The sequence below is a fragment of the Macrotis lagotis genome, chromosome 3, assembly GCF_037893015.1.
Source record: "Macrotis lagotis isolate mMagLag1 chromosome 3, bilby.v1.9.chrom.fasta, whole genome shotgun sequence".
In the NCBI taxonomy this organism is placed as follows: Eukaryota; Metazoa; Chordata; class Mammalia; order Peramelemorphia; family Peramelidae; genus Macrotis; species Macrotis lagotis.
The window spans coordinates 273,780,970-273,795,995 of record NC_133660.1 but is presented as its reverse complement, the minus strand read 5'-3'; the positions used below and the strand labels follow the sequence as shown (position 1 = coordinate 273,795,995).

The 15,026-nt window shown below is 44.4% G+C and overlaps 1 protein-coding gene across 5 annotated transcripts in view; it reads right to left on the bottom strand.

Moving 5' to 3' along the window:
- Positions 1–15,026, bottom strand: part of LRRC56 (leucine rich repeat containing 56) — a 74,107-nt gene that overhangs the window by 53,949 nt on the left and 5,132 nt on the right. For 4 of the 5 annotated variants that reach the window (XM_074230706.1, XM_074230710.1, XM_074230709.1 and 1 more), the window contains exon 2: positions 1,303–1,484. The exons of the other annotated variant lie outside the window; for it this stretch is intronic. In XM_074230706.1, the coding sequence (XP_074086807.1) occupies positions 1,303–1,467 (165 nt within the window). In that variant the 5' untranslated portion in view covers positions 1,468–1,484. The remainder of the gene's footprint in view (positions 1–1,302; positions 1,485–15,026) is intronic. 5 annotated transcript variants of the gene reach the window in all.

Below are 15,026 nucleotides of genomic sequence, written 5' to 3'. Positions count from 1 at the left end.
ACATAATCTCATTTACACCCAGCAAACACTTCATTTGTTCATTTGCTCCTTTATTCCTAGTGACCCTGTGGGCTAGGTAGGCCCTGCTGCCCCTTTTTGCCAGATGAAGGAGGCAGCTCCTGAGGAAGTCCCTGGGGAAGTGGGCATCAGACTGGGCTGATCTTGGCTTCTCACTTGAGTCTGGGAAGAGGCAGCCTTGGCCATTGACCTGGACTTGGGTGTATACTTCTCTGAAACCAGTCCTAGCGGTTATCTTCTTGGATCCCGGGAGTCCTGCCCAGCACCAAACTCAAAGGAATGCATTCACTAGGGCTTCTTCTCCAAAATCTCTGGGTTGAATGTAATCACTCCTATGTAAAACTGATATCTTTAATGCAGCCTTTAACCCCAGAGATTTCTTCAACAGCTGAGCTGTGACCCTCCAGTGGACTTTCCTCTCCTTAGTCTTGGCCCTATGCTGTCCAAGTTAAGAGGGCTAAGTCTTTACTTGATTAAAAAAAAATCTGGAGTCATATGACATGGGCTGAAATTCTGGTTGTGCTACTACCTACTCCCTTGTATGACCTTGAGCAAGTCATTTTCTTCCTCTGTAAAGAGAAAGAGACCGATTCAACGATAGTCTGATGGGGGTATTAGGAAGTGTATTGTGCACAGGGAGAGGTCTCCATGTGGTGAGGTGATGACCCCAGTGACATGATGTCAGCCACTCAGCTTCTGCCTGGATGGGGTCACATTGGAGACTTGCTGTTTCCTTCCCCCACCATGTTTTAAGAAGGATATGGACAAGCTAGGGTAGGGGACTAGGGATTTAATCCACATGAAGTTGGGTTGGAGGAATTGAGTCTGGAGAAAGGAAGACTGTGAGGCTGCCCAAAGTAGTGGGAGGATTCTTAGACTGAAAGCAAAACCTGATCTTCTTGGCCCTGAAGGTATAATTCCTAGGGAGCAAAGGGAGAAGACTGTGAGGAATCCAGATGAGGCTCTAGCTAGGCCAAGGTCTAAGAGCCTGAAAACACTGTCTAGGAGGCAGGTCAGGCTCTCCTAGGGATGCCCAGTTCAGATTCACTGGTGCAGTTGATACCTTCCTTTAGGCAAAAGGGACTTCCCCTTACTAATTCTATTCTAAATCCAATCCACAGTTCCCCAGTGAAAACAGAATGCTTGCTTTGGCTCTCAGATACCTCCATCCCAAATATGATTCTGAAGGAGAAGCTGCCCTAAAATCCTTAGAGAGGAGCCAAAAGAGCCAGGCATAAGTGAACCAGCCACCCGGCCAAACAGCCAGGGGGCTGCCAGACTCACCAACTTGGAGGGGGACAGGTATTCCTCCAACAGCATCTCAGCACCCTCATCATCCTTGATCAGGGGTCTGGGGTTCTGGAGGCCCTGCCAGCTCAGATCAGTCACACGCACACTGGCTGTCCCTGGCCTTGGGCCTTGGTGGCCTCTGTTCCAGGGAGAGTCCATATGCAGCTGTGCTAACCCTAGAAACAAAAGAGGGAAAATCAGGGCAAGAGGCAAATGAGATCCACCACTCCTCCTTCCCCCCTCCCTAAAAATAAGGCACCCAGAAAAAGCAACCAGGGAGATGCAACAAGAGGAAAGGAAAGGGCTCCTCCTCTGAGTTGAAGGCCACCTGTGGGGCCTTGGGGCCTTACCCTCACACCCTCCATCACCCAGGATCTGTTCTTGCCCTTTCCTGGGCCCAGAGCTTGCTGCCAGTCCTACTGGAGTCCAGCAGCAGTGGAGATAAGAGCACCCTGGGGTAAAGAATCATTGAGACCCTTTCTGACTTCACAAGATTCAGAGCCCTAGCCCCACCCCCCACTCCGACCAAGGACAAGCTCAAGAGTTAAAGATGAGAAATGTCCAGAAGAATTCAGAGTGAAGTGATGCTGAGGGGTCAGAGAGATGCTAGGAAAAGCAGCCTTAGAAATGGGGGTGGGGTGGGGCGAGTGCCCCCCGAACTGAACAAAAAGGCTTATGGAAGAACTGGAGGAGGAGACCAAGCCAGGAATGTGTGGTGAGGGGGCAGTGGGTGAGGCAGAGCTGAGCCTCCCCTCTGATTGGGAAGGGTTGAGTGCATTCACCTGCTTCATCATCTCCAGAGGCTGCTGAGGGGACTAAGAGAAAGGCAAGAGGAAACAGAAGAAGAGGGAGGACTACAGGGAAAGAATATTCAAAGAGATGAGAGGCAAGGATTAGTATTTATCATTTACTAATTGTATTTGAACCTAATTTTATGGGAGAAGACAATTGTCTAACTGCAAAGTTCCCTGTAGACATTAGACTGACCTCAGGATGGTCATAAGGAAAGCTTAGAGCCTACCTAATACTTGTTTGGGGCCCCTGAAGGTCTTGTTTCGGATCCATCCAAAGTTGTGTCTTGGGTTCCTAAGTTAACTTATCTGCTGATGTACATCTGTCTTGGAGACACCCTATTTATTGCCTAGGTGAGGCCAACTGGGTCAGTGTCCTCATGCCCTTGTCTGAGGCTAGAGGAACTCACTCCAACAATTACCAGAGTGGGAGCCACCTCTCACTCTTTCTACCAAACAACTTGATAAATTTCTTTTTAAACTGTTTCAGGGCAGCTAGGTGGTGCAGTGGATAGAGCACCGGCTTTGGAGTCAGGAGTACCTGGGTTCAAATCCGGTCTCAGACACTTAATAATTACCTAGCTGTGTGGCCTTGGGCAAGCCACTTAACCCCATTTGCCTTGCAAAAACCTAAAAACAAAACCAAACCAAAAAAACCTGTTTCAGATTGGAGGGATTGTTCTCAAGAATGGCAGGGAGTGAAATCAGGGTCTCATGAAAATAGGGAAAGGGAACATTGATACACACACATGCAAATATATGGTCTCTGTGTGTGTGTGTGTGTGAAGAGGAGAGAGTTTAAGAAAGGGGGAGGGGAGAACTCCAGGAAAAATCCACTGTATTTGATAAAGCTGATAATCAAAGTGGGAAACAGGTAAGAATTTGGCTGTGATTTGGGTCTTAATGAGGAGAAGAATGGGATCAGAGGCTTTTAAACAAGAGAAATTCTAGTTAGCTGACTTTTATTTCATTGCCTTTCTTTTAATTTTCTTCTCTAGAAAAGGGGGAAAAAATTTAAAAGAAAATAAATATAACAGGATTTATCTGATGGAGAGGAAAGACTAACAATAATCAGAACCATGAATGGGAATGAGATGAATTTAGGCTCCAGTTGAATTCCCAACGGTGGAAGACTAAATCATGATTTCAGATAAGGTAACAAGTGGTTGGTTGGTTGGTTGGTGGTGGTTTTTGTTGTTTGCCCTTCAAAGACCACCAATACATCAGGGAGGTGATAACTTGGTAAGCAAATGAGTTGGATTTAAGTGAGGAATTGCTGTGCAAAATCACAAATCTCAATTTCTCCTTCAGAGTTATCTGGATCCAGGGACCAGATATGGTTCAGGAGGACTGGAAATGACCCTCGATGTGGTGAGAGACCTTGGCTCTTTAAAACTTTGACTGAGACAACCATTGAGTCATTAAGGTTAGGTAAGAGAGAGTTCAGGTTGTTGTCCTTCATTCTCAAAGATGTCACCAAAATGACCTCACTATGTTGGACTAAAGGAACAATGTATGCACTCCAGGAACTTTGACTAATCAGACTCAGAATGCTCTTCCATGGGTCAGGCACAAATAGGCCACCTGAACTTGGCAAATTTCATATTTCTTTTGAGCTATTTCGTTTCTCCTTTGCTCATGGAGCACAACAACTTCCTTGATGAGGACACACCACGCTGGGTGTCAGTGTGACCCATGTCATGCAATCCATTCCAAAGTTCTTAAGTGTCTTTGTATTCCTCATTTGTTTTTTGTTTTAGTTTTTTAGTTTTGCAAGGCAATGGGATTAAATGGCTTGCCCAAGGCCACACAGCTAGGTAATTATTAAATGTCTGAGGTCGGATTTGAACTCAGGTACTTCTGACTCCAAGGCCAGTGCTCTATCCACTGCACCACCTAGCCACCCCTGTCCTTGTATGTTCTTGAGAGTGTCTTTGTATTCCTTTTTTTGACCTCCATTTGAGTGTCTTCCTTGTGTGAGGGATAAAATAGTATTAGCAAGCATATGTTTGGCATTTGACATTTGAACAATGTGGTCAGATCACTGGAGTTTGCTCTCTGCAGTAGAGTTTGAATGCTTGGTAGTTCAGCTCAAGAGAGGCCCTCAGGGTCTGGGATCTTCTGCCAGGTGATCTTTAGAATCTTCCTAAGACAATTTAAATGGAAGTGATTTAGTTTCCTGACATGGGGCTGGTAGACTATCAAAGGTCTCACAGGCATACAACAATGAGGTTGGCACAGGGGCTCTGTGACCTTCAGTCTGGTGGTCAGTCTAATACCTCTTCTCTCCCACACTTTGCTTTGGAGCCTCCCAATACTGAGCAATGTGTGTCAATTCATCATCTATATGTGTATCTCTGGAAAGCAGACTGCCAAAATAAGTTAATTTATCCACATTGTTCAAGATTTCTCTTTTTGCTGTAACTGATGGTTCCCTGCATGGATGGCATCTTGCTGGCTAGCAAAGCACCTGTGCTTTTTGGTGTTAAATGTCAGGCCAATGTGAGCACAAGCAGCAGAGAATCAGTCCATCCTTTTTTTGCATCTCATCTTCAGAGGCTGTGTTGCATACCCAATCATCTTTGACCAATAAGATACATACCAAAAATGATTTAAAGACTTTTCAAGTTAAATAACTATTAACCTAATCTTATTTTTTTAAGAGAAGAAAAAGTAAATTAACCAAGTAAAAAATTAGAAAGCATTAATATTAAAAAGTTGATTTTCTTAAAATTATCAAAAAAATTATATCAAATCATATGCCTAACACTTTGGGCTATCTCTCAACTCATAGTCACAGATTGAGTCTCCTGAAAATTTGACACTTTCAATTCTGTAAGTCTGGGCTCCTAAAAATTATAGTTCTATCAATAGATTTGCCTTTTAACAGTCAGAATATGCAGTTAGATGGGGGACATGACATTTACTAGAATAACAGAATAAGATTTACAATAGAGGAATAGAAATGGTATCATTTAAAAGACAAACAAAATAAGTTGCTTTTGATCTTACTGGAAATGGGAGATCCCATTTATTGTGAATAGGGTGATATGATCAGATGTGCATAAGAATTGTCATTGTGGAAGCTGCTTAGAGGGGAATGGAAAGAGAAAAACTTGAGACAGGAAGGATTTTTTAAAGAAAGATTTTATTTATTTTGAATTTTACAATTTTCCCCCCAATCTTGCTTCCCTCCCCCCACTCCCACAGAAGGCAATCTATTAGTCTTTACACTGTTTTCATGGTATACCTTGATCTAAGTAGGAAGGATTTTTTTTTAGAGTAAACATCCCAGCTTCTCATCAGGGCTTTTTTGTCTCAAACATAGTGATGTCATCTTGGACCCTTTCAATGGAGATACAAGACCCAACTATATTCATATCTTCTAAATCCAATCTCTTCAATTATATTCAACCCTTTAATTATCCCAAGAGAAGTATAATTTTTTCAAGAGTTATAAGTGTTATTTCTTCCATTTTACGATTGTATACAATTTGATGGTCTTGCCTAACATTTGTTTTGTTCTGTTTTTCTACCCCTTTTCATTTACCTTTTTATGTATCTCTTGAGTCATGTATTTGGTGATTGAATTCTCTGTTTGGTTCTGGTCTTTTTATCAGGAAATTTTGGAAGTCCTCTATTTTGTTGAACATTCATTTCCCCCCAACAGTATATGCTGAATTTTGCAGGATAGTAAATTCTTGGTTGTAATCCCAGGTCCTGTGCCCACAGTTATTTGGTATTCCAGGTCCTCTGGTGAGGCAGGAAGGATTTAACTAAATATAGCTCTAAGATTCTATAGAAACCAAAGATAGCCATTTGCTGTTTAAGGCTGGGCTCTGCCAATTTAAAAAAAATTAGCTGATCTAAAGTAGTTGATAGTTTTCTAGAAACACCCATCAAAATATCAAGAAGGTTACTAGCCAACAAACACATGAAAGTGTGCTTAGAACCCCTCCACTTCAGGAGGGCAGGTAAATAAAACTTTCCCATCTTTAGAAACGGGAGCATCAGACAGGGGCAGGAAATCCCATACATCAAGATCTAAATCTCATCCATTAGTTCTAGTATTTTCTCTCTCTTCTTGCTCTGTTTGGTTTCTTCTCCATGAAGGTCATCCCTCTGCACCAGGTTCCTCTCCCTGGGCATCCAAGCCATGCACCTATGTTGTATACCCTCAGGCAGCCTCTCATCACACCCCAACTTTTTAGCTCCCTTTTTTCCTTGTCTTCTCTAATTAGATTATAAACTCCTTGAGGACTTAGCACACTGCCTGAAATCTAATAGATAGTAAATAAATGCTTATTGACTATTATTAACTAATTCTCATCAATGTTTACTCCTCCAACTAGGAACGAAATGTCCTAAAATGTTGGGGTTTTTCTGGAACCTGGAAGGGATCTCTGAGGAGATATTTAAAACCACCTCAAAGGCTCAGAGATTTCAGGGATTTACGGCTAGAAACATAGAGTTGCTAGGGTTAAAGAAGAGACCAGCAACTTTCTGGGGACACCTTGATTCAGTCCTTTGGGAGCTGATGATTGCTACTGAGAGGTGCTTTAATGCTTGCCTAGGATGTGTGTGTGTGTGTGTGTGTGTGTGTGTGTGTGTGTGTGTGTGATATTTTGATCAAATAAAAATGAAGTTGGTACCATCTGTAACCAGATAAAGAGCCGTGGGGTTTGAACAAAGTTCAAGGACTATTCCCTTTAATTTAGAAAAAAAAATCCTGTTATCTTACTATGTAATTCTGCTATCTTTTATATTTTATTTGATTTCTCTCTCATCACATTCAACTTAGATCAATGCATACCATGGAAACATTGTAAAGACTAACAGACTGCCTTCTGGGTGGGGGGAGGGAAGTTGAATTAGGGGAAAAAATTGCAAAACTCAAAATAAATAAAATCTTAGAAAGTTAAGAAAATGAAATTGGTCTGCCTAGGGCATGAATAAAGAGAGACAGCCATTTGACTGGGGACCTGGCTCAGCTTGTCTCCCAGGGAGATAGCAGTTTCCTCCTTTGTGAAGTGGAGAAGGGTCCTACCTGCATCCCAGCCTTGTGGGGAAGAGGCAGGATGGACGCTGGCTAGCCAGGTGACCCAGCAATCTTCCCACAGCTGTTACGAGGGATATTGAGTGAAAAGGATATCCCACTACCCCCCATCAATCTCTGGGACCAAGGATTACAGCAAAGGAGGGGCATTTTCCTTGTTCTTAAGGAGAGGGGATCTTTAGTTTAGAAGGTTTAGTCCTGGTCCCTCTTCTCTTTCATTTGATCTCCTCGGCTCCCATATCTTCAATTATCATTTATTTGTAGATGACTCAAATCAATTTATTCAGCTTTAGTCCTCACTGGTCTGATGGACGATGCAGAGACAGATGCAGAGATAGGTCCTGCTGGCCTGTGCCCCAAGGAGGGAGTGCTCGCCTTCCAAGGTGGATGGCATCCGGAGCAAAACCAGAGCCTGGAGTAGGATTTGGCCCCCAAACCTCACAGGAACACCTCTGCCCACAGGCTTGGGTGGTTCCCCCGGGATACCAGCTCTGCACCATTTTCAGGACCTATCTCTGCATCTGCATCTGTACTAATTTTCAGGCTCACACATCCACAGTTTCTTAGATGTCTCAAACTGGATGTCCCACAGACATCCTAAGCTTAAAATGAGCTCGTAATCCTTCCTTCTAAACCAAATTACCTTCTTTGTTTTTCAGTCATTTCAGTCGAGTTCAACTTTCTGTGACTCTATTTTGGCATTTTCTTGGCACAGATACTTCTCCAGTTCATTTTACAGAGGAGGAGACCAAGGCCAGCAGAGTGAAGTGATGTGCCCAGGGTCCCACAGTGAGTATCAGAGGTTAGATTTGAATCCAGGTCTTTCTAACTCCAGGCCCAGCATTCTATACACTGTGGTACATACCCCTACCCCTAAAATGTGCACCTCCAAATTCAATTCTAACCTTAACCTGACTCTGTCACCTTCTGAATTTCTCTATTACTGTCAGGCAGGGACGTGCAGTGAGGGGGAGGCAGGTGGGGCAGATTACCACTCAGCTCTGCTTCACCTGACACCCTCTCATCCCAAGTCCCTGTGTCAAAGTAATTTACTGGTCGCCCAGGGTCACAACCTGGGTATAGTCTTCAACTCTCTTTCACGTGCATCCCCTATATCCAAGCTGTGGTCCAGTCCTGTTGTTTTCCATCTTTGTAATATCTCTCCCAATTGCCTCCTCCTCTCCCCTGACACTGCTCCCATCCCTGGTACAATCTCTCACCCCCAGACCATTGTAATAACCTGGAAGGAGGGGGAGGATCTTCCTGCCTTGCTTCTTCTCAGGCCATCAGTCATGCAGTCACCAGAGCTATCTTTTTAAAGTTCGGGACTATGTCCCGCCCCCCACCAGTCACCCCCTGTGGCTCTCTGTTGGCTCCAAGTCTTTGAGAGCCCCCTCCCTGGCCCCTTCCTGACTTTCCATTCTTCTCACGTCTTCTTCCCCTCTGTCTACCCTTTGTACCAGCAACATTATCCTCCCTCTCCTTTCTTACAAATGATGCCCCCAACTCAGGGCATTTCCCTCGACTGTACCCATGCCTGAGAGTCTGGTCCTCTTCTGCTCTGCTTCCCTGGCTTCCTTGAAGGCCTAATGAGGCCTACAAAGAAGTCTTTCCTAGTCTTCCTGAATGTGTGTGCTTCCTCTGTCTCCCATGGCCTTGCTGTTTGTATCTGCCCCACACTAGATGGGTTTTCCCTTTGTTTCCCCAAAGACCTAATGGACCTCTTTCCAAATGCAAGCACTACTGGAAATCAGAGAACACCCAACAATGAGAATGGAGCCCTAGAGTAAATGAGGCTCTTGCCTGAGAAGAGATGAGATCTCATCTCCCTGGAGAGAGACCAATCTCAGGAAAGTGAAACCACTCTGACTTAGCAGTTTCCAGGGTTCCAGGCCCCGGAAGCTCCACCAATCTGACGCTGGGGGGCGCTTTCCTACCTGCCATCAAAGCTTCTCCCCAAGGTGGCTTCTCCCACCTATGTACTCTAGGTGAGCTCAGAGGTCTCCCAGCCAATCAGCAGTCTTGTCTCTTGGTGCAGAGCTGGTATCCCCGGGGGAACCACCCAAGCCTGTGGGCAGAGGTGTTCCTGTGAGGTTTGGGGGCCAAATCCTACTCCAGGCTCTGGTTTTGCTCCAGATGCCATCCACCTTGGAAGCCGAGCACTCCCTCCTTGGGGCACAGGCCAGCAGGACCTATCTCTGCATCTGTCTCTGCATCGTCCATCAGACCAGTGAGGACTAATGCACTCCTTTCCAGGTCCAGCCAATGAGTTCTCAGCTCACTTCGTGGTGCTGCGCTAGCTTAGAGCATTCCAGTTTATTTTAACAAGAATACAGTCAGAGACCTTGTAAAATGTCCTGCTGAAATCCAGGCAAATCCTAACCATTCCCCTGGGCCCCAAGTGAGGCAGCCCTGCCACAAAAAGCTTTAGAGCAGCCTTTTGAAGAAGCCAGCCTCTGCTCCCTTTTCTAGATGGCTTCAGGGAGTGGGTCCTCGTTGACTGAAAAATGCTCTCCCACAATCAAGTGACAAATATAGAAGTAATTCCAGAATGCTGGGACCACCGGAGCTGGGGTCAGGAGCGGGTAGGCAGAGTCACCCAGAGGGTTGGAAGAGGTCTCATTTTAGGGGGAGTCATCAAGGAGAGGGAGAGGTAGGAAGATGACCATGATCAGATAAAGAAGCTCCATGAAGAGCAGAGTGGGAGGGAGTGAGGGTGAGGGGTCAGAAGTATGATGGGGTGGGAGAATGAATGCTAGCCTTTGAGGGAAAGGTCCAGGCAGAGCACCAGGTCCACTGATGATGAGAGTGTTCAAGGACCCCCCCCCCCAACTAACCTTGGGGGGTGGGGTGGGGTAATGCTGATTCCTGACAAGTGGGGCAGGCCTGACTCCTGTTCTAGCAGGCTAGAACAGGCTAAGGTGTGACCTGGGGCAATCTGGACAGAAGACAAAAGCTAGAAATTTGGGTGGGTCTTATGGGGAACAGACAGTCGGCTCTAGAGAAGGCCCTGAGGTGAGGCAGAGGCAAGTGACCTAGAATGGGGCTGACAAGATGAGAATGAGGAGACCGCAGACCAGGGGATTTCTGTTAGGGTCTTCTGAAGCTCAATGGCTGGGACACAAAAGTATGGCAGCAGCTCAGGGCAACTTATTGTCTGGTCTGGACAGGCATAAGTATTTGTATATTCTGAATTTTACAAACTCCAAACAAAACAAATGTTCCCAAATACATATTTTCTGGTCTTCTCATTTGTAACTGAGCCTCAGACTCTTCCATGTCCGGGAATCCTTCCCTTACTTCAAAGTCTGGGCCCCTTCTAGCCTTCAGTTTTGCCAAGCAGAAATGGAAAGCATTTGCTTTACATTCCTCTCTTCTTTATCTCTCCTTTCCCTCCTTTATCTCTGTCTCTATCCCCTTCCTTCTCTCATCTGCTTTCTCTCCTCTATCCTTCTTTCCATTCCTCCTCCTAACCTTTCTCTCCCTCTTTCCTTTCTTCCCCACCCTCTTTCTCTCCATCTTCTCTCTTCCTTCCTCCCCTCTCCATCTTTTCACCCTTCCTTCCTTCCCCCTTCCCCCCTCTTCATCTTCTCTTCTGTCTCCTTCCTTTTTTTCACCCCCCCCATCCATTATCCCAGATTTCAGCAAATGGGGTTAGAGCAGATTTTTTCCTTTTTCCTCTTCCTATTCAAAAGAGGAAAAGTTTTTGATGACTTTCAGAAAAGGATCTGCTGTATGTGCAGATCCAGGAGTAAGAGAGGGGAATGTATAGACCTCTTATTCAGGCTGCCATCTGATTTCTCTCTTGGGCTCTTACAGAAGCTCATGACCTGAGGGGACATTTTTGGGGGTGCAACACCTTTTGAGTAATCTCTAGTTGGAGAATTCTCAAGTTGGGCACTGATCTGAGAAGAAGCAATTCTCCCCCCACACCCCCAGCGAGAGGATTGGAGCCATGTCACAGGGAGCCATACCCTGAATCTAGAGGTGACAGGGAGTAGGTTGAGTAGGGGGAGGGAAGGAAAGTTAGAGAGAGAGATAATCAGATCTGAGTTTTAGGAAAAATCAATTTGGTAGCTGAATGGAAGATGGACTGGAATGGGAAGAGTCTGAATTGGGCAGACCCTCTGGCAGGTTACCACCATAGTCCAGGTGTAAGGAGATGAAGGTCTGCACCTGGGGGAAGGGGAGCTCAGCTCCATTCTCTGTCTCTAGGATGAGAGAAAAGGGGCCATATTGGGAGAGATGGCACAGAGGTGAAGCTCAATTGCTGGGCCTTGAAAAAAAATTGGAAAAGGGAGGGGGAGGGAGGGAAGTAAAAGATAGTTTTTGTTTTTGTTTTTGATTTTAGTTTTTTTTGGCAAGGCAATGGGGTTAAGTGACTTGCCCAAGGCCACACAGCTAGGTAATTATTAAGTATCTGAGGCCAGATTGAACTCAGGTACTCCTGACTCCAGGGCTGTGTGCTATCCACTGTGCCACCTAGCTGTCTGGAAGTGAAAGATAGTGAGAAGTCCAGGATGACTCCTAGATTGTGACCCAGAGGGACTGGGAGGGGTGCGTTACCCTTGAAAATGATAGGGAAGGAGTGTGTATGTGTGTGTGTGTGTGTGTGTGTGTGAGTGTGTTGGGAATGGAAAAGATAAGTTTTGGACTGTTTAAGTTTAAATTTTTACTGGACATCCATTTCAAGACATCTGAAGTGCAATTGGAGATGGAAGATTGAAGGTCAACAAAGAGGTAAAGCAGGATAGGTAGATCTAAGAATTTTCAGCATAACTGGTAATTAAATCCATGGGAACTGAGCCCAGGACAGAGCCCTGAGGGGTACCCATAGTTAGAAGGTGAGATCTGGAGGAGTAGTCAGCAAAGGTGAAAGAGAAGAAGTGATCAGAGAGGGAGGAGGAGGACCAGGAAGGAGGAGGGTTATCATGAAAATTTAGAGAGAAAAGAGAATCCAGGAGAAGAGATCAATCACCAGTGTCCAAGACTGCAAGGAAAATGAAGATGGAGAAAGGATTTGGCCATTAAAATGTCATTAGAGGGACAGCTAGGTGGCACAGTGAGTAGAGCACTGGCCTCAGATATAATAATTACCTAGCTATGTGGCCTTGGGCAAGTCACTTAACCCCATTGCCTGCAACCCCCCCCCCCAAAAAAAAAAGGTCATTGGAGACGTTGAATCACAGATTTAAACCTTTGAAGCTATATAGTTCATCCTTTTATTGTAAAGAGGAGGATGCCAAGGCTTGATGAGGTTTTATGACTAGCCCACAGCTGTGGTGGCCCCCAGATCTCTTATTCCAAAAGAAAGATTGGGTGTTCACCACCTGCACTACCTCCCTGAGGTGTGTGGCTTCTGATTATTCTCAGTGAGACTGTCCAGTAGACTCTCATATTCCCACTTTATCCATTTCTACATTAAAGGTAACCAGTCTCTGAGTGTATGTCAGTGTGACTTCAGTGTTTTAGAGGCAAAATTCTCTTCCTTTCCCTCTCTCCCTCTTCTCTCTCTCTCCCCCCTCTTCTCTTTCTCCCCTCTCTTCTCTCTCTACCCCTCTTCTGTGTCTCCCTCTCTCTTTCTCTCTGTAACCTGCTCTCTGTCTCTCTGTCTCTGTCTCTGTCTCTCTCTCTCTCTCTTTCTCTTTCTGTCTCTCTCTAGTCAAGGTTGTAGTTTTAGCCACCATCACACTCTCTTTATGGTGATCTTTTTTGCAAAAAGTCATTATCAAGTCTGATGGATGACAGCTCTGTCAAACTGCTTGGAATTTACAAGACCAACATGATGGAGGACTAGACATTTCTTCCCAAATTCATGCCCAAGAGATAAAGCAATTTTGGCTGTCTCTATGTGCTAAGACACCAAGAACACTAAAGAGGTAATATATCAGTGAAAAAACTTTGAGACAGCAAATCTTTCATGAGCTCACTCAGCAACCTTTTCCTCACAGAGCCCTGCACTGACACAGCTGTATAAAGTCAACCCCAGGGCCTCCAAACCAGCCCTTCTCTGATCCCACCACAACCCTGCAACATGGAAAGCAGAAAGCAGGTTTACATCAAAACTCAACACTATCCCTTCCTCATCACTACTACTACTACCTTGTCCAGTGAAGAGAAAGAAGCCCTGTGTTGCCACTACCCAATGAGTTGAATGACTATGTCCAAATGGAATAGTCTCAGAGGGAAGGCACTAAGACTGATGAGGACTGAGAAAGATTTCTTGTAGAAGGTGAGATTAGTTGGGACTTGAAGGGTGCTAGTGAAGCCAAGAGTCAGAAATGGAGAGAACATTCCAGGCATGGGGAACAGCTAGAGAAAATGCTCTGAGTCAGGAGATGGAGTATCTTATTCATGAACAGCCAGGAGATCAGTGTCACTGAATCACAGAGCAGATGGGGAGAGAATAAGGTACAAGAAGACTGGAAATGTAAAAAGGGGTCAGGTAATGAGGAGCTTTTAAAAAAGACAAATGGAAATGTATATTTCATCCTAGAGGTGATAGGGAGTCACCAAAGTTTAATGGAAGAGCATCAAATATAAAGAAAAGGAAATTTGAAAAACACAAGATTATTCTGTACCCACCAGATAACACAGGAGAGAATGGAATAATATGTTCCAAATATTAAGTAGCCCAAGATACAACCCAAGGTGAAATAGTACTCCCCTAACCTAAGCCTAGTCTGTAATGAAAAAAATGACATTTAATTAAAAAGAGGCATTTGAAGCATTTCTACAAAGAAAACTAGATTTAAGTAGATTATTTGCTTTGTAAACACCCCCAGACAATGGAAATTCAAGTAGGGTAAAACATATATAGCAACCAAGGAAGGCAGGGGTATTGAAATAAATTATCCTGAATAAAAAAACAAAACAACAATTACTACCATATAATAACAACAGACATTAAAGAGGTTTCTTTCTAAAAGCACATAAGGAAACAAGGGTGAAATCTGATAAAAAATGGAAGAACCAAAGGTAGAACAACAGACCTAAATCACCACAGTCTCTACATTATTTCACTGTCCAAAGGTGAGCCATTGTTTCCTTCGAGGATAAACTGTAGAATGGCAACAGAAGAGGAGAAAGAAGAGAGAAGGGAATGTATGTGATGTACAATAGTTAACAAGGAAGGAAAAACAATCCTTCAGTCTTTCAGGAAGAGAGAAATGTGTGGGGGCAAAGGGAGGGGATGAAACAAAGAATGAAAGGGGGAAAAATCTCTAGTTCTGTTAGGGTATTCCTCTGAAGAATGCTCCCATGATGACCCAGACATTCTACAATGGAAGATAACACCTTCCAGTCAAGTCTACCAGGATTTGTCTTAGAGGAACCACCGCCTATAGATAGTGATCTGCCTCAGGAGAAGGGGAATCATCTCCTGAAGATCACTAACACCTAGAATCATGGGAGGACATAGATCCAGAGAGATTTCATCACTAATGGGGGAAAGGAATCCAGTGAGGAGGCACTTCGAAATCAGCAACACAGGAAAATTCTTCCTTTAGGACAATCCTTTCTATCACTTTCAGGAATTGATATTTCTAGGTGTGAGGCACAACCAAAAAAAGGAGGCAAACCAGACAAAATCATAGAAACCATTAGAAGAGAAATCAGTAGCTTTCATTACATGAGGAATATCGAGTATAAGTATAAAGAATAAACATCTAGAATAAAAAAGGAAGGAACATAAACAATGAATAATAGGCAGGAAAGAAATCCTTTCAAATTTTACATCTCTCTCCTCCCTATGTCCTAGATGTTCTAAAAGGATTTCCTTTTCCTGGCTATAAGATTCTATTCCCCACCTTCTTAGAACATTCTTGCTTCTCTTCCTGGTCTCTCAGAACACCTGGCTTCCACCAAAGTTC